General features: G+C 40.1%; 1 protein-coding gene across 1 annotated transcript in view; it reads right to left on the bottom strand.

The window, feature by feature from the left end:
• lrp1bb (low density lipoprotein receptor-related protein 1Bb) overlaps positions 1–22693 on the bottom strand; it is a 174583-nt gene that overhangs the window by 12187 nt on the left and 139703 nt on the right. The window contains exons 63-82 of the mRNA XM_053439172.1: positions 22516–22632; positions 21624–21743; positions 20675–20794; positions 17263–17379; positions 16078–16184; positions 14268–14400; positions 12557–12663; positions 12192–12324; positions 11640–11762; positions 11369–11491; positions 10131–10271; positions 9724–9858; positions 8555–8674; positions 8172–8413; positions 7640–7863; positions 6863–6969; positions 5279–5395; positions 4888–5061; positions 3493–3618; positions 2533–2697 (exon numbers count right to left, since the gene is read on the bottom strand). Coding sequence (XP_053295147.1) covers positions 2533–2697; positions 3493–3618; positions 4888–5061; positions 5279–5395; positions 6863–6969; positions 7640–7863; positions 8172–8413; positions 8555–8674; positions 9724–9858; positions 10131–10271; positions 11369–11491; positions 11640–11762; positions 12192–12324; positions 12557–12663; positions 14268–14400; positions 16078–16184; positions 17263–17379; positions 20675–20794; positions 21624–21743; positions 22516–22632 — 2751 coding nt within the window. The remainder of the gene's footprint in view (positions 1–2532; positions 2698–3492; positions 3619–4887; positions 5062–5278; positions 5396–6862; positions 6970–7639; positions 7864–8171; positions 8414–8554; positions 8675–9723; positions 9859–10130; positions 10272–11368; positions 11492–11639; positions 11763–12191; positions 12325–12556; positions 12664–14267; positions 14401–16077; positions 16185–17262; positions 17380–20674; positions 20795–21623; positions 21744–22515; positions 22633–22693) is intronic.

Here is a 22693-nt window from a genome sequence, read left to right on the forward strand (position 1 = left end):
GTAGACAGAGGCTGTCCTGGATGGATAAATTGTGGACAGATTTACTTGTACAGATACCTTGGGTCAATGCTATCGCTACCCTCGTACTAACACATATTTCACATGTCACTGGACTGAGCCACAGTAAATGAGGTAAAAGAAACACACACTGCAGAAGCTGTAAGACCAGACCTTAGCTTTGGCTTCTTTGTTTTAGCTTGATAATAAAAAAATAAATCTATATAAAATATATTAGTATGGAATGTTTTTCACCTGCACTGCAAATTAATAATAAGCTACAGCTTAGAGATACTCACATATCTCACTTGGACATAAACCATGATGTTCATTTTTGGAAAGATGTTATGAAGGACTTTTGTTCTGATCTGACTATATGTTCATTTAGTAATTTTATGCATGACATTTTTCATTATTTAGCAACTACCCAGTAGGAACAGTTTTTTGTTGCACATTAATAACATAAAAATACAGAAAAACGAGAGAAGATGTGAATGTCTGCGGTTGAATGTGTGAGGGCTGCTGCCAAAAGTTCCATTAAAGTGTCGCTAAACCAGCCAAAAGCACCAGAGCAGGAATTCAATGACACCTTGTACTTTTATAGATACAATTGGAAAAATTCCAGCCTCTAATTGATTGTGAGTTTGCCTTCAGTTCTTTTCTTTTTTTTTTTTTTATCACCAAAGCAGCGAATTGAAGAAACTCATTTAACTCTAATCCCTCCCTTGTTCATCTTTGGTCATTCATTCAGACTGACGTTCTTTTGCCTCAAAGACATTTTTTCAGTGAGGAAAAAAAAAGCTCTTCCTTTAAGAAAAGAGATAAAACAGAGAACATGGCTGGACTGGTTGTGCCAAATCATGCTGAGAGAAGAATGGCCAGTAAGGAAAAGACTCTGCCAGCCGAGCATCCGATGGTAACACATTTTAACACAAATATCTGCACTTTCTACTCCTTAGATTTTCAAAACAGGCTTGTAACTCTCGTTTTAATGAATTTGAGGACAATAGTTGTTATTTCCCAATGTCCAGACAGGTTCTTTTTACCTTAATAGATTTGACAATAACACAGAAAAGATGATTCACACGACATTAAAGACAAAGAGAGATGGAGAAGCAACCCCAAAGAATTGACACGGCACATATGACCATGACAATGTGAGACAACATGGAAGAAACATACTTTTACATGAGAGGTTGAATCAAGTTGTCTTCTCAACATAAGGTTGAGTAAAGAATTTACTTTTGCCACCTCTGATCATTGGTCAGTCAGTCAGTAAACTATGTCAAGCTCACAAATCCCAAAAAGTGTGAATGAAACAAAAAATCTAACCAAATTTCAAAAAGGTGTCACCATCCAGTTTTTCATTGTGAACTTGGATAATTAAACAAACACAACATAACACTGATTGTCATCAACAGCAGCTAAGACCTTCTCTCTCTATTCATCCCAGCATGTAAGATTATTCTTGTTCTATCCTCATGGACGCCATTTCATTTAATACGCAGCAGTGACTATCCTGACTTCTAAAAACATATGAGTTTCTTTCCTGCCTGGTAGACAGGCTTCCCAAAGGCTGAGTGGAAAATTAAAAAGATCTTATTTTACGTTTTTAAAAGGAAAAGGGAAAAGAAGAAAGTAAACGTAAATCAAAATAATTTGCATCACAAATCAAAAGCTCACTTTTTTTCATCTCCCCAGTCGTTGGCATAACTAGAATGTTTTATTCAAACAAACCTACTGCCCCTGTTCACATTTCATTAATGGAGGTCACACACATAGTTAATGAATTCAAACCACTTGAATGAGGTTCTGCCGTCAGAAATATTTACGTGAGAAAAGAAGCCGCACAATCTGTATCAGCACCTTGTTCTCGGGGATCTTTTTTTTTTTTAAATAACAAATGGAACTTAAGATGTTATAGGTAAGACTCTATGATGGGACCATGATGAACAGCCCTGTAAATCAAGAAATGCATATTTAATAAGGACATATATCCTGATTCAATTCCACCACTGTCATCTGAGCACAGCCATATACATTCACTAAGCTGTGAGGTAAAACAGGTTGTTCCAGGAAGCATGAAAGCATGAACAGAGACCTTGATGGGAAAGAAGGTTGATATTTGAGGCCTGTCTGACGGGAGCATCAATGACAAAATTGCTGAACTGGCAGATGTAATGTGGCACATTTGAGCTGAAGTAAGGAAGGCGTGAAAGTTTAAAGGAAGATAAATGCAGCTGAACGCCATCATGCACTGGGTCACTGTGCAGGGAGGAAATGGGCAGGTGACTCTGAATTGAAAATATCTGTATGTGCCGGTGAAAAGTTTTCCTCAGCAAGTTTGGTTTTGCCCTCGAGCTGAATATAAAATATTCTGCAGCATTTTGTGATGTAAAACCACAAAAACAAGTCAAGTAAAAAGTGTAAAAAAAAAGAGTGGGTGGCCACAAAAACAGAATCATAAGTGAAATACTTTGCAAAGCATGCAGAGAAGAATCATGATTCAGATTCAGACTTTTGAAGATGACTTACCCAGAGGTGAGCCCATGCACGTGCCTCCATTAAGGCAGTAGTCTGTACAGTGGTTGACCTCGCAGCGCTCCCCGGAGAAGTCCGGCCAGCAGTAGCACCTCCAGTCCCCTTTCTCATTGGCTAAGCAGCGGCCTCCGTTCTCGCAGGGTGGACGGCACAGCTCACCTGCACAACCGCAAAAAAAGACCATAACACAAACTGTGCTGCAGCGTGTGGAGGGAGTGGTGGATGAGCATGTACAACAGCTGGGGTACCCGACTGATCTTGGATCTAGGCGGTGGGCTGTGATCATGAGTATCTGCCTTTTCAAAAGCATACATCTTGACATGTCATAGTAGGAAAAGCAGGCTTTACTGATAAGATTCAAGGTGGCTCTGTTGAGTTCGAACATTCCTAAATTTAAAAAACCTGCATGTAATTGCTAATTTTGGTGAAAGGGAGGTATAAGAGAGGACCTTGTTACAGTGAACCAACATGTAAAATATCAGGTCCTTGAAACTGAAGTTGCTACATGAAATCCAGTCCTCATTCAGCCTATTATTTCCACTGCTGCTTTTCCTACTGTCAAAATGTCAAAATGTCTGCAGAGGAAAAAAAGCCCATTTGCTGGTGATTTGCTATTCAGGGAGAGAAAGGTGCTGAATATGTTTGTGATTCTTTCGTCTTTTTGACCGAGGGACACGACATTGATCATTAAATCTACTGCTGAATCACAGAGTAACAAGAACCGACTTAAAGCCATGGTTGGTAATTCTGGAAAAGTTGGCAAGAACAGGCTAGACTGCTTCAGCTGTGTATTTCCCACCGGCTGAAGACTCCGGTCATTCGAAGTGAAAGTAGGTAGGAAGGCAGTTTTTGTCTTTTATTTTTTTGAAGACAACATGCTTGATTATTGATGGCTTGCAGAGGATTTCACAAACTGCTTACCCACCCTTCTTTTATCTGTGACATGGTTCTTACCTGAGATGTTGACATCACTACAGGTGCCATTGAGCAGTAACTTCCCCTCTGGACAGGTACATCTGGCCCCCGTCGGGTTGAGCAGACACATAAAGTCACAAGACATTCTCAGGCATGGATTTGATGCTGTGGGGAAAGTAAAAAAGAAAAAGAAAAGACAAGAAGCTATTCCGTCAGTCTGACCTTTAATGAGAACAGCTGTTTGTTTATTAAAAGTTTGTTTGTTCTTTCTCAGACCAAAACGATTTATTTCTGTTTAGAAGGGTGTTTATCTTCTTGAAAACCAACAGAGACTCAAGGCTAAATTATATGAATGACTTGACACGTCTCGTCTCCAGGCTGAATAGTCAGGGGTAGTTGGACACATAATTTCTCAGCATCTTATTGAATAGCATCGACCTTGACGTGCTTTTGTCAATGAATCCAATAAAATGGACGAGCTAAGGGCCCCAGTGAGGACAACCGTCAGTTAACCCATCATCCACTGTGTAACCAGGAGACTCCTGATACTACAGCCCAGGTCTTTCTCCATGAGCTCCAGGTCCATCCTCACTTTCACTTTGTGGACTGCTGACCAGAGCAGGTAGAAAGCTGGACCTGCTGTACGCTGATCGAAAAGAAGCCGGGGGATTCTACATCTCACATTTGCACAATTTTCTGTTCACTAACTGGGGTTAGTTTGTCCAGGCTGGGCGACTGTAAAAAAAATGGCAGCCTCTGTGGAGAAGACCTGCTCCTGTCGTAAATATAAAGTATTTGTATATAAAGGCCAATTCTAGGGTAAAGAAAACAGTTTGTCTAATTTAGATGAGAAACACTTGTGAAAACATCACTAGGATTATTTTATATTCAATTTCTACCAGTAGATCCCTCTCACCTAAATCTTACACAGGAACCTTAACAACCCCTCTTCAGATGAACCGTGTTCACGTCTCTTTTATCATGGTGATATGTTCACAGGATGAAACGGGAACGACTGTCTATAAACAATTATGTTTAATAGCCTTCTTTGGCTGATACTCTCCACTTCTCCTCAATGTCAATTCAACCTTTGTGATAACTTATTCTTTTGAGGTTGAAGATAATCTGTTCAGGACAATATCAGTGGTCGCTCTCAAGGTGGATCTAATGTGGTTAATTACCAATATTAAATGTCAAGTGCTACATGTACACTTTGCCTTGAACGCCAGTTTGGTTCATTTCAGGTTAAATACTAAAGGCAATAAGACTCAGCTTGTCAAAGAAGATAATGCCAAAGGCAATGAGAAAATAAAGTCAAAATGTAACAGAACTTTATTTTAGTGATGATAAAACTAAAATTTGAAAGAATAAAATATAATAAAACCATCAAGAGCCATGTTTATCAATATACTTTCAATAAAAAATACAACTTACCATCTTGCTGTTTGTAACGATGGGAGATTAAAATGTTTGTGGGCTTCTCCACCCCCAGACTGAGAAACTCCACAGATTGTTTGCCGTACTTGTGGATCTTGAACACCTCGTGTTTTAGTCCAGTTCCGTAGATGAAGTCTTCAAATAGATCGATTCTGTATGGTTGGGAGATTCCTGTAGAACCAGCAGAGAAAGGAAAGGATAGTCTAAGTTTGTTTTGTGTTAGATAGTAGAAGGATGTATACACAGTATGTATGTGGGCTAATTCATTTTAATACACATTATTTGGAAGAGCGCTGCAGTGGCATTGTTGCAATTACTTGACAAAAAGCCGAGCAGAACTCAAAGTGTGTGTTTAATAGAAGAAAGTCGTGCTTTGTCGAGCAGTTACCGTGTCTGTCACTGATTGTCACCAGAGGGTCTGAGCCATCCAATCTCATGCTCCCTATGTGTGAGAGCTCCGGATCAGCCCAGTATAAACGCTGGTTGAAATAATCGATGGCCAGTCCTGTGGGAGAATAACGAAAGGAGCTTATTTACCAGAAAAAATTACACAGGGATCCTCGTTGAATCTCTCAGTGCGGGAGTCAAACACCCACCGCTCCATCTGCACAGTGGTGAGTAGATAATAAGTGAATTTTTATTTTTCTCAGTAAACTATCTCATGCAGGTCAAGATGGTTCAAACACTTTTGTTTAGATCTTCTGTTGAATATTTACACTCAGTATTCCACCTGCTCATGCACCTTCTATATTGTTGTGCACTGCACTTCTGATGGAGGAGTTGAGGAACACTTTCATTATAATTTTCAAAGCGGTGACTAACTTTCCCCCCAAAAGTTGGACTAATTGATAGAGCACCTGGCGGCCACATTTAAATAACTTTGTGCTTTTTCATCAATGATAGATTCCTCTTTCTAAGACCAAGAGAGATCTTCGGATCCTTTGAATTAAAGGAGGCCAAAGCAGCTCTTCAAAACTAGATCACCACTAAGTTTCTCCCTGTAGACAACCCAGTCTTTCTTGGTTAGAAAGAACCTTTTCACCGTTTCACATGTATCTGCAGGTACCATATAGAAGTTTCTCCATTAGAGCCACATACATTGGTGGATACAATGATTACACTGACTGTACGACAAGAATCATATACGTTGAAGAATCTATATGTGGAATCTCTAAATATTTGTATTTCGACCTCACCTGTGCAGGGACACACATCATATTGTGTGTGTGTGATTATATTATTCCTTCTGTATACCATGCATCACTGTGATGTACAGACGATTGTGTGTAGTTATCCTGTGTGTTATGGCAGTTACCCTGGTTGTATTACTTTCTCTGTGCTTGTGATAGAATGAGATCCAATGTCTGTTCTTATGTATTTCTATGGAATTGAAACATACAATACTGGTTTATGTGAGGATGAAGAACTTCAATCTGTGATGCAAAGACATTTTGAAGTCGAACAGTTCAAGGTTTCACGGTAAAGCTCCGAGAAAACAAGACTGAAGAATGTCCCTGACATTTATTGATGTTGAATAATGTTTTTTTCTAACCTCAAAAAGTCCACTCTCTCTCAGCCAAGTAAATTATATCCCACAATCCTTTATGATCATGGAACTGACTTCAAAAGATGCCTGTGCTGCAGACATCTTCCCTCGTAACAGAGGGGATCCTTATTTAAACGTTTTAAAAAGAAAAGGTGGTCAAACGTAAAAAAAAAAAAAAGATCAAGAGATCATACATGTACATACATACTGTATATGTGCCAAATCATAAAGGGACCCTGTGGAGTTTCTGGTGACCAGTAGCACTACAGAGCAGTGGTGTTGTGTCCCAGTTTCGTAAACATGCATGTTTTATGAGAAAGGAAATGCATTCAACACTAATACTTATTGATCGAGGTATCTAAGTTACAACAGGGAAGACATATTACACGATGTGAGTATTTAATGGGATCTAAATGAAATGCCTACCAGTGGGTCTCCTGAGGTTTTTCTCCAAGAGTACTCTCCGTAAAGAGCCGTCCATGGCGGATTCTTCGATATGAGAGGTATCGCCTATGACGCTCCAGTACATCATCCTGAAGTAGACAAAGACAAATACTGTAACGCCCTGACACCCTCCTCTTGTAAAAGACTTACTTTGCTCTGTATCTATAGTACACAGCCTCTAGATAAATACATGCTTCTATATAACATGTATAGAGTCTGATTTTACACATTTGTGTTTGAGTATAGATTTTCATTGATGCTTGTGTCCCTGGTGATGATGTCATGTCCACTGGTGTAATGTTAAGTGCAATTACCAAACACGTTATCTCTTAATTACATGGATGTAATGACGTTGTTGTTGTTGTTGTTAGTCTGCACCTTTGATGCACTGGTCTGAGTTGTCATTATGAGAAAGGTAACGTTAGTGATTAGGCTACTTCCACTATAGCCAAGTAATTAATAACAAAATTATATTTTTAATTATTTAGTATTTACCAATGATTAGCCTCCATTCATAACATTGTCACAGTTACACTGTCTCTTTAACAGAAACAGAAAATTGAGTCACAGTAAAACATGAACTGACAAAGGTTTAATAATTCATTTAGCATCTCATAGCTGCAGTATCTCGATGGACAAAGGGTTTTTTACACTTGAAGTGAAATGTCCTTGATATGATGCACCGGCTAGACAGTGAATATGTGTGTAAAGAATTGTCGGCAGGAAGACAGAATGGCTTGAAAATAGTCCACTACTTACCCTTTGGCGGGGTTGACAGCGATGGCGTATGGCTCTCCCGCTATGTCCGTTATCAAGCGGGTGCAATTTGGTCCCTTAAGCTGGCCCACGTTTATGGAATATCGTAATTTAGTCCAATGGGCTGTGTAATAGCTGAACCAGTGCATTCGAGAGTGATCAGTCCAATAAATGTTGCCTGTGATCCAGTCAGCAGAAATATCTCTCGGGCGCCGGAAGTCTGAACACTGCACACGATAAGAGCCACAATGTCAGGAGCTCTATTTCACTTCTGTGCAGAGATTGACTTTAAGATGTGGCTCATGAAAGACAGTGGGACAATATTAAACAGTTTAACATGGAGGGTGATAACTTTTATCACCCTGTCATACACCTCCAACACGAGCACATATGGCATTTTAAGCTTAATGTGCCTATAAATTAATGAATTAATATGACACATACAAATATGTTAACACAATTAAACAAGTAAACATATTTTATAACAAGGCTACCACACATATTACACGATGGGATATAGATCAAATATACTTACGATGTTTTTGACATTTGTTTTTGTTTGACTCCTGTCTAGAGAGTCTTTGTAAAAAATCCCACCCGGGTTAAACTGGGTAGCCCAGATGAACTTTTGGTGGTGAAAGAGTGTGTCCATCCCAATAATGCGGGCATTGTCCTCAATGTGAGTGAGCAGTTTGTGTCCATGGCTCTGGTTAAATGGATACACAAAACTTCGGATTTCAGTGTCATTAGCTATGTAGAGCACTCGATCTTCCGGTCCTGAGTTATTCATAGTAAGAAAAAACAGAAAACAGGGGAAAGTTGGGTATTTGGAATATTAGACAACAGTTTCAGGACACAGTATTACAGTTTATGTACGTATAAATATATAGTTTGTGATATTCGACTTTGCGATCATACCTTTTGCTATGCAGTTGCCATTGATTTCCTTATAATTGCGGTCACACGTACACTTAAAAGATCCTTTGGTGTTGGTGCAGTAATGAGGACACGTGTCAAACTGCAGACATTCATTTATCTCTGAAAAAAAAAGGAAAGAAGTCTGATTCTCTATAGAAAACATTGCTTCAGAAAAGTCTCTTATTACTTATTTGTATTTTTCCGACATGATTGAAACACCAAACACATGTTTAAAGATAATAAATGATAGAGTTCAAGGCCACAAGCAGCTCATCTGGAATCCTCAAACAGTATACAACTTATTTCAATTCTGTCCATGACCCGTTCGTGAAGAGGAAATGATTTGCATGCGGAAAGAGGCAGAGAGGATTTAACTAAGTGAAAAATGCCATTAACTGGGAAACAAGAACCAGGTCACAGGGTTGACTCAATAATCAAAAGCTGCCTCTCTTCAGACAATAATGCACCAAATACAATGTTCTTCATCATATCCTTTAGTTGAAGGATGTGATGCTTCAGATAAAAGCGTCAGCTAAATGACATGTAATGAAGAAGATGGATCGCTGAAGAAATGAATGCATCTTCCTGACCCACATGTTAATCTTTAATAATAATCATGGTATTAATACAACTTAATTATAGATTTATGAACTTCACCTTAATGTCTAAATGACTGCTGTGAAAGTAGACGCGTTCGTTTTGACATATTTCGATATGATTTGTCACAACTGAAACAAATAGTCTTTGTGGCTATTAAACTATTCTCGATTAACAATAATTTATGTATTTTACCTGTTAGAAGCCTAGTACTTATACTTTAACAGGTCACAGAATTTCGAATGACATTTTATTCACAGCAAAACTCAGAGTCGATATATTGATCCGAGTATTCTATGAAAAACCTGATTTCCTGATCAATACAGTAGATATACGGAAAATGAACTGTGGCAATAGACAGTCACATATGTTCATAGGTCAAACAAGCAATAATACAAAAACATATTTTTTGTCAAAGTTGGAACTAGCTGTCAGTTACCTCACTTTTTATTCTATGACATTGTCAATGCAAATGTCTTATCTGTAATGTCATTAAATGCACTAGAAATTGCCGTAACATACATTTTATTGTAAACTCTAATGCAAATCTTAAAACAATCATCATATGTTACCTTCACATTGACCTGTCTTCTGGTTCCTTTTGAAGCCGGGTTTGCACTGACATACAGAATTTGCATATGTCTGGTTGCAAACTGCGTCTTCTCCACATGGATTTGTTTTCTTTCCGCATACATCTCCGCTGGAATCTACAAATAAAGGCAGGACTTTGAATACACGCCGGTCCTCTGCAACCTCAACACCCGCTGTGCCTTTCTTTTGATGTGCAAAAGCCAAACGGGCATGCTCATCATCTCAAGCCACACACCTCAAACATGGGCATACATATATTACCATTAATGATAAGACATCAGGTCTAAAATGAGGACGTTCCTGATCACATCACAGAAACATGCGTTACTTCTCATCTCTTCTGAATACTCCTGTGATATGATATAAGACAAGCGGGTGCTGCACTCACAGGCCTTGCAGTCCTGCTCGTCTGAGCCGCCATCGCCGCAGTCGCTGAAGAGGTCGCACTGCAGCTGGATGGGGACGCAGCGTCGGTTACTGCAGGTGAACTCCGTCTTCCCGCAGGGCCGAGGTCTGCCGGCCACCACCTCTGCTTCAAAAAGCAGTGTCAGTTAAAAAGACAACACTAGCACTCATATCTCAGCTCATGGTGTACGATGAAAACATGCTGCAGTGGCCATGTGTCTACCACAGAAACAGTTGTTTGCTAATTATCTACCCAACAACAATGTTGAGGTTCTTTGCATGCTTTTCTTTTTGCTACTTCATTTTCTTGAATAAATCTTTTCCCCCTGAATATTCCAAAGAAGAACGGGTGTTCGACTCCAGCGGCCGGCACAACGGAGCGAGAGAAGGAAAGGGACAAAGTGATGGAGAGGCAGATGAAGGGAACAATGGGATTAAGGTGAGACTGAAGAGATGGATGGTGGGAAGAGGCATACAATGGGTGGAAGTAATGGAGTGAGGTATGAGATGGATGGGCGTATTAATGGAATAAGAGAGTGAGATGAATAGAGGACAGGGGAATGAAAGAGTGAACGATGAGAGAAGTGATTTCTCCCTCTCTTTCCTGTCTGCTGTGTGTGATCGTTCACGCTGGACGTGTGATGAGGGAACATGTCAGGACACCTTATGACTTTGTCACGGTGGCCCTGAGAGATCAATACACTGTGATTTTAGGCAACAGGTGCAAATTCAGAACATATGTTTTATTTGGCTGTGTTGTGTGTATTTATGGCACAATTGTTGTCTTAATATGCCTGCTTGTGTTTCATCTATTTGCATATGTTTGCTGCAGTGCTGTCAGGGCCACTGTATCTTGAACATATCAATGACAATATAGAGGAGTTGTCCTCATTTTGCCAAAATGTCCTCACCCTGTTGGTTCTCGGCTCAAAATGGTCCTCTCTAAGATATCTATACACACACAGACACCTTAAACAAACCTTAAAACCAATCTTGGCCGTAAAACCGCAGGGTGGAGGAAAACACAGCAACTTGCAAATGCATGCTTAAAAAAGCTGAGGACCACTAATTTATAACACATCGTGGATTCTCTCTTAAGTTTTGTTCTGCCATTTCATTTAATAAACTGACCCTTAATATAAATTTGCTTCAATATTACAATTCACTTATAATGCAGGTATAATATCAGGTATACAGTATATTAGCAGATGCTGTGCTCACCACACTCTTCTTCATCCGAATTGTCACCACAGTCGTCCACTTTGTTACACACTTGGTCCGTGCGCAGACACACGTGATCATTGCGGCAGCGGAACGGCCTTGTAGGTGGACAGGGGAGTTTTGCTGTGGAAGCAAAAGTACATAAAGAGCTAATGTAAGGATCTTCAAAAAAGAATGAAATATTCTCTCCTTGGATAAAGAGTGGCTTATAAAACAAACATGAATTGAACGAGAAAGAAAACGGCCTTGAGAGATTTCATCAACAACCCACCACACATGTCTGTGTCTTCGTCAGAGTTGTCTCCACAATCGTCCTTGCCGTCACACACCCACGTGTGGAGTTTGCATAAGGTGTTGTTGCAGATGAACTCATCAGCCCGGCAGAAGAAAGCCCCTGCAATTACACAGATAAGTCCACGATACCTGTGAGCACTGTAACTCAGGTGGAGGAGTGCGTTCCACACTGAGGAGGATATGACTCACAATCCGTCTGAGACAAGATTAGAAGACAGATTTTTGGACATAATGATCCACACAGCCCTGCACCATTAAGCTTCACAAAAAGCAAAGTAGGCATCTATTTCTGTCCTTTATCTCGTTTTCAAATCCCTCATTCTCATATTAAAAGTCCCTACCTGGGCCAGATGTGCTCCCGTCTTATCTGTCATATACTATTCTCTGCTGACATTAAATGCTCTGAATGGCTTCATTGTTCAGTAATGATATTTGCAATGTAAAGACTTTGGATCACTGTGAGAATTGTGATTTTTTTTTTTTCACTTTCAAGTATCTAGGAGTCCAACATCAACCCTTCTGTAATGACCTTGGCTGCAGTTCTCCTCGTCGCTGTGGTCCATGCAGTCCAACACGTCGTCACAGCGCCAGCGTCGAGGGATGCAGTGAGCACGGTTCAGACACAGGAACTCGTCTTCTCTGCACTCCTTCACACAGCCAATCTGTCAACAACAACAACAACACTGTCAAACGTCAAAACTGCTGATGTCTAGAGGTGTCGACTGCAATCAGGAAAACCACAACATTTTTCATTCTCATTTTTTAAAACCTTATACGTTATCGGACAGCTGGGAACCTCGCCATCAAAGTGCAGCTCACTGTGGAGCTGCTCTACTTAAAAGGGAAATGTTTTGTCTTTGGTTGCGTCTTCGAATCATGTGAAGGGACACTGACCTCATCCGAGCCGTCCAGACAGTTGTCGTGTCCGTCACACCGCAGGCTGGCTGAGACACATCCTCCGCTGGCACACACATACTCGTTCACGGAGCATGAGGGGACGACTGCAGAGGGAGAGAACATCAGTCAGTAACAACCCAACCTTCTCTCCCTGGGAAGTCACTCGAGCGAGACCTTTTCCGTTTCTTCTTCTGTGAACAAGTGGACGCCAGGTTGGGGTAAGTCTGAGTGAAAATGAGGCTCTTAGAGGGAGATTGTTGGCACTTGTCACTCCTTAATACTGAGTAATGCTGTCCATTCAGGCCAAAGGGTTTATACTGTGTCGTAGCTCCTGCTGGAGAACAGCACTGTAATGAACAGTGGAACTCAATGGAGCAAATCAGAGCTCAGGCTATTCCTGCGTCTCGACTCATTATCTCAGAATATCTACAAATACATTATATGAACATTGACAGAATGCAGAAGCTCTTTGATAATCAGCCATATTGTGATGCTAATTATTTTTATACTCTGTATTGTATAGCGTGCCGTATCTTTAAAGCCAGATCGTCAACATGCTGACCACTTCCTCAACCAATGTCTAAAGAGATTATTTATATGTATGACAATGGATTTATGTCCATGCTATTAAAGTTACCTTCTCATTAATATAAATACCAGTCTTATTATTACATTTGTCATTTGGCTTTTACATTGTGTAGGATAATAATGACCTTACACAGGGAAATGCTGAATCTGCTGAAGCACACTCCGCAAAATTCTAAGCTACTGACCTTATGGGAGAGAAATAAAAATGACTGAACTGAGATTATGAACTCCACTCCTACAGAATAAAAAACTAAATGACCAAGTTGCAGTTGTTTGCCTCCAGCAACCAATCAGGTTACAGGGAGTATGGTCCGAATCTGCCCTTCTGTTCCTGAGTGAATGAACACACTGGAGCTGACCTTTGACTGTTCCGATAGAAAATGTCATCAACTCATAATTTGTGCCAAATATGAAAAATTCCCTTAAAGCGTTACTAGTATATTGCATTAAATGAGTGGCAGATGCATAGGACTGCTCTTACAACATAATGCATCTGTAGCTACAGCTGCAACCACTGAGGAAATATGGAAATATTTAGAGTGGTTTCAATAAATATTCAAATTATTTATTTGTTTGAAATGGATATCAACCTACACTCAGTTACTCACAATGTCAAATTCAATACATGTATTTAGAATTTTTCAAAACTTACAAAACAATATTCAAAACCACAGAAGGCAAGGTGTGCTTGAAATGTGATTGAATTCTCATTAAGATGTTTCTGGAACCTGATTGGAGTCCTCATGTGGCAAAGCCGAATTGATTTGGCACAGCTTAGAAAGGCACATGTGTAAATAAGGTCCCACAAGCCGCACTGCTTGTCAGGACAAAATCAAAAGCGAGGCCAAAAAACCTCTCTGTGGACCTCTGTGGTTAAATTGTGTGGAGGCACAGATGAGGACAAGCGTGTAAAACATATGTTGTAATTACCGTCAGGGGCTACTAAGTGAAATATGATCTACAACACAGTAAAGTGGGCAAAGTGAAAGGAAGTGGATACTTTCTGCAGCCACTGTACATGTTGCAGAGAACACATGGTGCAGAACTCAGGGACAGACAATGATCTATGCCTTCATCTGCTCAGAAGTCCTTCGTAAGTGAGAAAAATATTGTTTTGCACCTGTTCCCTGGCAGCTTTTCTCATCTTCCCCCATCTTGCAGTCTTCTTGGCCGTCGCACAGCCACTTCAGTGAGATGCAGAGGTTGTTGTTACACCGAAACTGGTCATCTGCACAGTGTTCCTCACAGCCTTTCTGTTATCGAATACAGCAACAAAACATTAATATATCATCAAGTAGCACAGTCAAAAAGGAACATTCTTTAAATTGGTGCCCATCTGAACACTGGAACACTTTTTGGTTGCTAGAGTCAGCCGCTACTGTTCATAATGTCTTATAACGGAATAAAGGAACCTTCTTAATGTGTTAAGTCCTCAGTGCCTAAATCCACAGTCTGGTTCCTTAATGTAAAGTAAGAAATAAAGTTAATATGAGGGAAAGTCTGAGTTTCAATGGGTATTTCCCAGTCAAAGTAACCACCCCTCAGCTGCAGGTCCACAAGGACACATACCAATAACATTTGACTGATACAAATGATGCTGAATCTCATGTTGGTCTTTAGAATATATAAACTTTTTACAGTGATTTGTCCCCCATCAGTATTATTCTAAGTATCTGTTATTAATCAGAATGAAGAAGAGGACATTTTATTCTCTGTGGTTTTTCTACATCTAGAATTTTATTTTTACTTTCATCCCCAACATGTTACTGTTTCCCGTTCAGGAAACCATTAGCCCAAATCCACCCCATGATGCCTACAGACAATAACACATTTTAATAATCACTGTGCATTATAATGCTAAATGACATTTTTTCTTTTCTCTTCTTCCCTGAAACTATTTGACTGTGCTGACCCAGAGAGCAGTTACTGGGGAAAGGGTTGAACAAAGGGTTAATTAGGGTTACACTGCTTTGCATGGAGAGGAATTATATATAAAAAAATTGCTTTGCAAATGTTGAACAGTGCAATACATTAACACGAGTAATGACTCATAATAACAAGGCTTTGTCCTTGAATTATGCACTGAATCATTACCAGTGATGGGGCAGCTTTTTGTATGAATCCTTCAGAAATCTCTTTATACCATGCAGCACTGGATGATGGCCCTTTTAAGTGAATTGCTTCACATATTACATTAAAGTACAATTACAATGGTAAATTTGAAGCTTTATAAATTAAGATATTCAGGCACATTGATGAAAAAAACAAGCAGCTTTTGTTTTTCTGAGAGGCGCGAAGGATTAGGATTTCCGAAAGAAATTGAATACGCAGTGTTTCAAGCACCGGTGAGGTTGAAGGTACAATAACTCATTACTGTGATATTTTCTATCCAGTTTTGTTTTGGAACATGGCAACCGTGATGAGGAGATTTGTACCAGAGCAATGAATTATGCCTATAATGGGATTATTTTCTTTGCGAGTGGCAATATACCCAACCAACATTATTTCCGTTTCCCCCTGAAAGCATTTAATCTGTGTTTGAGCTGCAGGTTCAGATACTAACAGACATTTCCCAGAGATTAATTATGCACCATACTACACAATTCATACATATACTTTATAATTACTGCAATATTGTTTTCACAATACTAGATTTTGTGTGACCTGTCATTTTTACATGACCTCGTAATTATATAATACTGTATAATGATTCAGTTAGCACTAATAAGACTGTCTGGTATGATTTATTCCCATTGACAAAAAGGCAACATGCCTGATATTTGATTTCTTCTTTCGGAGCCATTTGAAGTAGTTTCTTCTAAATTTAGCATCTTCCTAACTGCTGTGCCTCGTTAGCAGGACTCTCGTGGGTTTACCTTCCTTTTTGATTTAGAAAGTAAGCGTTGGAAAATATATTCTGAAACACTGGCCTCATCTGAGTTATCCAGGCAGTCGTAGTCCCCGTCGCAGCGGAATCGGGAGGAGATGCAGTCTCCGTTAGCGCAGGCGAAGTCCTTGTGGTTACAGGTGACCGGCTCTGAGTGGAGAGAAACACACAGGATACAGGAATCAGACCTGAACTGTATCTGTTTCCAGCATCACACACAATAAACAGACGTCCCCCTGATACAGTTATGAGCCAAATGTTCTGTGTTTACAATCACATGCTAATGCATTGGCAAAACCATCGCTTTAGCTAATTAGAGTCATTCTGCATTAGGAGTGGAGAACCCAGCAAATGTAATCAGGATGTAAATACATTCACTGCAGCTCTCACAATGGAGGGGCATCAAACTCTCTGAAGCCCAAAATCTCGTGTGTGCCGTTTAGAGCCCGACTGTCCCTGAGGACAATATCAGGACGCAGCTAAACAGCTGCATCAGCTTCACCGTCTGGGCCCTCCCCTTGTTATCATGGACTATTAGTGAACTCAGGGGCATGCGCTATGAGCTGCACTGCAACAGAGGCTCCCAGCAGGCATTGCAGCGAAATATGATTTGTGGCCTCCCCCCTGTCTGCTGGTCCACCTGCTTAATCCGTCGCCTTCCAACACTTGACTGGCTTTTATTTGCATTTTAAGTGACATTAATAGGCATCTGATAAATCACACATATGATGTCCACTCAGCAAAGACACACAGTGGACATGCACACACTCGCATCATGTAAACAAACACACACACACACATGCGAGGAGTCAAATGTACTCAAGAACAGAAGTTTAATGAGGTGTCATATTGTGAGTAAATACACATTTTTGTTCTGAAGGTGATGAATATCTACACAAAAGGGAATGTGGGCCTGGTAAATTACAGAGGAGAGATGAGCTCAACAGCCTCATTATGTTCAGAGAACAGATAGAAGGCTTGAAAGAGAGAAGGGCCTGGCTCACTCGATAGTGGGAAACATCTCAGAGGGCGTACAAGTGTGCGTGTGTGTGTGCGTGTGTGTGTGTGTGCGTGCGTCTGTGCATTTGTTAGGCAGGCTGTGGCTGAGGAGGGCGTTCAGGTGTCTTCAGAGAAGTCAAACTCTTCCCTAAGTGTGTGTGTAGAGCGTCAACAGTGGATATGAGCGAACAAACCGGGCTGACAGAAAGTGAAGGAGCCGGGTACTCACTGCAGTTCTCCTCGTCTGAGTTGTCTCCGCAGTCATTCTGGCTGTCACACCTCCAGTGGTCGGGGATGCAGTTGTTATTCTCGCAGCGGAATTCATGTGGTCCACAGGTCTTTTCATCTTTTTCATCAGGAGCAAACAAACATGAAGATGAAAATGGCTTCAAAGAGCATGAATATTAATGGTGTGCTAGCTATCACATTTTGTATGTGTAATCATCGTTTCCTCAGGGTTTCACCGAGCAAGTCTGACGCTGAGTTCAAAACACAGTTTGCACTCGAGAGGCTAACGTGCCGTAAGATGAAATACCTGACTGTGCTACCAATCATCCCCACACCTCAGGATCTATGACAGAAAGTTGGCAAAATTGAACTTTCATAAAGAAAAAATCAAAGAAAATTAAAAGAAAAGTAGGAACATTTCAAATGCCGATGACTTTGGTCTTTGGACTTTGGACTGAACCTCACCTGAGTGTTTGTGCCTGTTAGAAATCACAACCACCAAGAAAAGAGAGGTACTGATATTTGAAAGACTAAGAAAGAAAATGAGTTGCTCGTTGTATTTCGGCTCAAAACCTGAATCTGATACATTTGATAATTAATATTATTATAAGTGCAATATTTTTGAAAAAACAATTGCACAAATAAATGTATTTTTGATCTGTAGATTAAATTATAAGATGGTTCTCTGTTGAAATGCACTAATGTTGGATTTAATATAATATTAAACACACTGAAAACTTCAGAGATGGCCCAGATAAGGATTAGTAAATATCTCAGAAGCTCTGACATTAGCTCTGGCAGTACTTCCTCAGAATGGATTGTCACATTCAAACTGAGAGCTTCTGTTTAAAAAGTCATTTCTGCGCAGATAACATCTGGGATAATGGCCGAGGTAATGCTGTTATCAGTTAGGGAAGGGATGCCTCAAAGAGAAGAGGGTGGCAGATTCTGCCTGGATCTCATTCCAACACGACAGCAGGAGGAGAGTATCAGGAGCGAGAGCAGCAGCAGCAGCAGAGGACACACGGCAGGAAAAGGTGCCGGCTCAGTCACTTACACCAGACGAAGGATTGGACACAGGAGCACGACGATATTTCCTTTTTTAGTCAGAGCTCATTACGGTGCTAACAAGCAAAACTTTCTTTAGCAGTTATGCGGTAATTCAAAGTGAAATATCCACAAAGCAGCAGCTTCTCTCACGTGCTCTGAAGAGGTGAGCGCACTTCAGATGATGAATACTTGGCCGACAATGATAAACACAACAGATAATGCAGTTTGAGGGGCGGGAGTCAAACATCAGTAAACGACACAAAGCGAGATTAACAGTGACTTCATATTACATCAGGGCCTCGTTGAGTTAATAGACATTAAAGCGGCTGCGAAACAACAAAAGCACAACATGAAACGCACCAACAATTACTGGGAGATGTGAGGCATCAAACACTAAAGCCTGAAAGCTCTATTAATGGTATTCAAACTGATATGTCGTCATGTATGGAGATAACACAAACAACAGTTCATTCCTCCACAATTACACCAATGAGGAAATGACACCTGGCCCCGGATACACACATACACACACTATAGGGTGTGTGTGTGTAGGAGGTGTTTTGTCTCCTGCAGCTGTGGGCAGCATATATTTGTCACACATCACCTCACATGCAAAAGCACGTACAAGTCCCATTGTGAAACCTTCCACTATCATTCAAACTCCAATACTGAATCCCTGAATTACAGAAAAAAGACTACTGACACACAACCAAGAACAAAACACAGTGGTTCTATTTTGCCGACGGTAGATTTATGTCTTCATCATACCACAGACAGACAAAGACAGACAGGCCATCAAGATGAGTGACAAGCGCTGGGCTGCTCGACCTTCTTGAGCCCAACGACAGAAGGACGACACTGAACACAGAAATAAACATTCAGAGCTTAAGGATATCTTTATCTTTGGACATGTTGAGTATAGTTTGTGGATGAAAGTGGGATCTCACCACCAAAGACATTTTTATCTGCACTCTATAACCATTATTCGTGGGGTATATTTCCAAGATGGATTGATTTCAATAAATCATGGTTTAAAGCTAGGGTTGGTAATCCTGGAAAAATAAGCAAAAGCAGGTTATTTTTTTGTGCTCGCAAATTTTGAGACTAAATAAACGTGTATGCACCAGGTAGGTTGATTAATGACAGCTCATCATTGTACCATGTCATTGAAATCGGAGGCCAAAGATGGTTTTCTTCTTTTTTATTTCTCAATATTTTTTAATGTTTGCCTTCCGGGACGTAAAAAAGGATTTCAATATAAAATATACAAAATTCAAACCCACTAATTGCAAAACATGACCATGTATAATTCTGTCACACTGACGGCAGTTCAAACCATTCAAATCTTTTATTTTCTACTTTGCCCCATAGCCTATGACTAACAAAAACTTTTAAGGTGAATGTCAAATTATCATTCCAAACAGAAACAACAAATTAAAAGCTTGGTGAAAAGGGTACTTGCTCACAAAGGGAATGATAATCAGTCCTCATGGAGATGAGCCCTGGACTGATGTGCTAGTTTCAGATTTGAAAACACTTATTGCATGAAGTCTAAAAAACAGACTTAGAGATAAAGGAGATTGAAATGAATAACAGTACAATAACAATACAGCACAATTAAAACAAAGCCAACCAAGCAGATTACAGCTCGCATCATCTTTAGAAATTAAAGAATTGAATCTCTGATATCTGCAGTGATTCATGTAGCTCACAGGAAGGTGAAGTTGTTCCAACTCTTTATCCTAACATGGTTACATTTGAAAGATGTTAGCATTTATTGTGGCATTGTCAAATTCTAATCCTTAATAGCTAAACATATATTTGTTTTGCTTTTCTGTTGAGGATGGAAGAGTTCCCAAGGTTGTTCAACTGCCCTAGAAATAAAGACTTTGACCTAAAACTCACAGTATTGAGAAAAAGAATATCCAAATTGCTTGTGTGTGTGTTTGTGTTAGAAAATGAGATGTCAGACGTATTGAGATCATAAAGCCGAGCTCTTATTGATGACTGGGACAGGTATCCTTCATGGCACCTTAGAACCGCACGTTGCTCTCTTACTGTATATATTGTTGTTCGATATTGTTGTTGTTTTTATATTGTTGTTTTTATATTGTTGTTTGTACAGTGCACCAACCACACCAAGGCAATTTCCTGTATGTGCAAATATACATGGCAATAAAAATAATTCTGATTCTGATTCTGATCTTCCCTCAGCACAATAGGAGAGATGGTGAGAACAAGCAGAAGGACTAAGTAAGAGAAGAGTCAACTGTGGATTCAGGTTAAATCTATTCAGTCGCTCTTCAACTGGTAAAAGAGGTGGAGTGGTGTGATTTATGGTTAAGTGGGTTAACACAACTCACCGCAATTAGCCTCGTCTGACCCGTCTGAGCAGTCAGGGTCCTCATCACAAACCCAGAGTTTGGAGATGCAGTGCATGGAGGCCTTGCACTGGAACTGGTCTGGGGAGCAGGTGCTGTCAGCTGCAGGCACAGAGACAGGTGGTGTGTGGGAAAGAGGAACGTAAGCTACATCACCACACAGGAGGAAATCTGGATCGGTGGAAGTAACCTGAACGTTTCAGCTCACAAAAGAACAATTTGATAAAGCAGCCAATGGATAAGTAATATCTTTGGAGCGTGATAGCAAGGTTGCAGTAGTTGCTTGTTCCAATTCCTCACATTGTTTCAGAGAGCATTTCAATTTCAGTGTAGTGTTCATTACAAAAGTACATTCAACACCTCATCCAATCATGCTGGAAGTCTAAGAAGGGGTGAAGTAATTAGCCTGACTTTAATTAAAGTTTTTTTTTTTTTTAAGTCTCTTTTTCTCCTCCTGACTTTCTTAGCATTGTCTTCCCCCCCAAACTCTGGTCCCTCTCGCAATCACATGCAAGACAAATGCAGCCGCCTGAAAGCCTTGAATGGGGTGTGATATTCTGATGAGTTACATCATGGCAGAGAAAATCTGCTCTTGTCCTCTGTGTGATTCAATATCTAATCCCTTTTCACAGGCACCGGCTATAACAAGGGTTGCCTGCGGAATACTTAATGAGGAGTATGTCATGTTAATGGCATCACATATTCTGTCCAAGCACAGAAATGAATTAAGCAATTCAACAAGACACAATCAAGGTAATTCATGTCAACCGGTTATAATATAGCATAAAAACAAAAAACCTTAAACAGTGACTGTCATTCGGCTGCAACGTTGGGGCGGACTGATCAAATGTGTAATTTGTTCATAGGATTCCCAGTTTAAAAGCTCATTACAGACATTTTTAAGACAGGAAGACTTAAAGTGATGACTTACGGCAGTCTGTCTCGTCCTCTGCATCGCCACAGTCGTCCTGACCGTTGCAGCGGAGGTTGAGAGGGATGCACTTCTGCTTCCTGGTGCACTTGAACTGGCCCGACAGACAGATGTATGTCTCTGAAAGAGAAAAGAGGCAGTGGGAGGATGGATCAATAAGAATGCTTCGAATCTAAACAAAGCAAAAACATCCATATTACTACAACTGACGGGCTGCCTGTCATGCATATAGTCAGCTTTTGAAAACTCTGACACTAGTAAATATCAGATACGTGTGTCAGAGTTTTCAGAAACTGGCATACGTATCTAATATTTACTGGTGTCTGGTAGGATTCCTGCAGTGAAACAAAATCCTTGGGTAGAGATGAAAAGGCATTTTTTGTTTACACATCAAACCTTGAGAAGTTTATACTATAAATAAATAATAATACAAAAATAAAAAGACTATATATACCGTATATATGTATATAAGAGTACTACGGCTGACAACTAATTATTATGTTATGCATTAATCTACAGTACCAACGTGTTTTTAAAGCACTGATTAAATAGTCTGTAAAATGTCAAACAACAATAAAAATGTCCATCAAATATATAGTCTTAGGCATAACTCCAAACAATTGGAGGCAGTAACAAGAAAATGTTCGGTAATTCTTCCGATGAGTGATGTATTGATATAGTTTTCTATTGATTAACTACAAATGTCATAAATATTTCAGAACTCAACAGTGCCGTCCTCACAAACTCAGATCTCATCTCCAAAATAAAAAAATCAATAAGAGATGGGGGCACTTTGAATGCTTTTTGAGGGATAGGACGCATTTCCACAAAATGCAGAGACAGCTCAAAACATGAAAGACATCAAATTAAAGACAAAGTATTATGTCCCTACCGCAGTTAGCTTCATCTGAGTTGTCGCCACAGTCGTTCTCTCCGTCACAGATGAAGGGAGGAAGAGCACAGAGTCCAGTGCCGCACTGAAAACGCCCCGGCTGACATTTGAATTCCGCTGTTGCGAAGGAAATCGTTACAGCGAAACGGTGCGGAAACCCCAAATGTCAAATCAGAGA

This window comes from Pleuronectes platessa, chromosome 14 (assembly GCF_947347685.1).
Source record: "Pleuronectes platessa chromosome 14, fPlePla1.1, whole genome shotgun sequence".
Lineage (NCBI taxonomy): Eukaryota > Metazoa > Chordata > Actinopteri > Pleuronectiformes > Pleuronectidae > Pleuronectes > Pleuronectes platessa.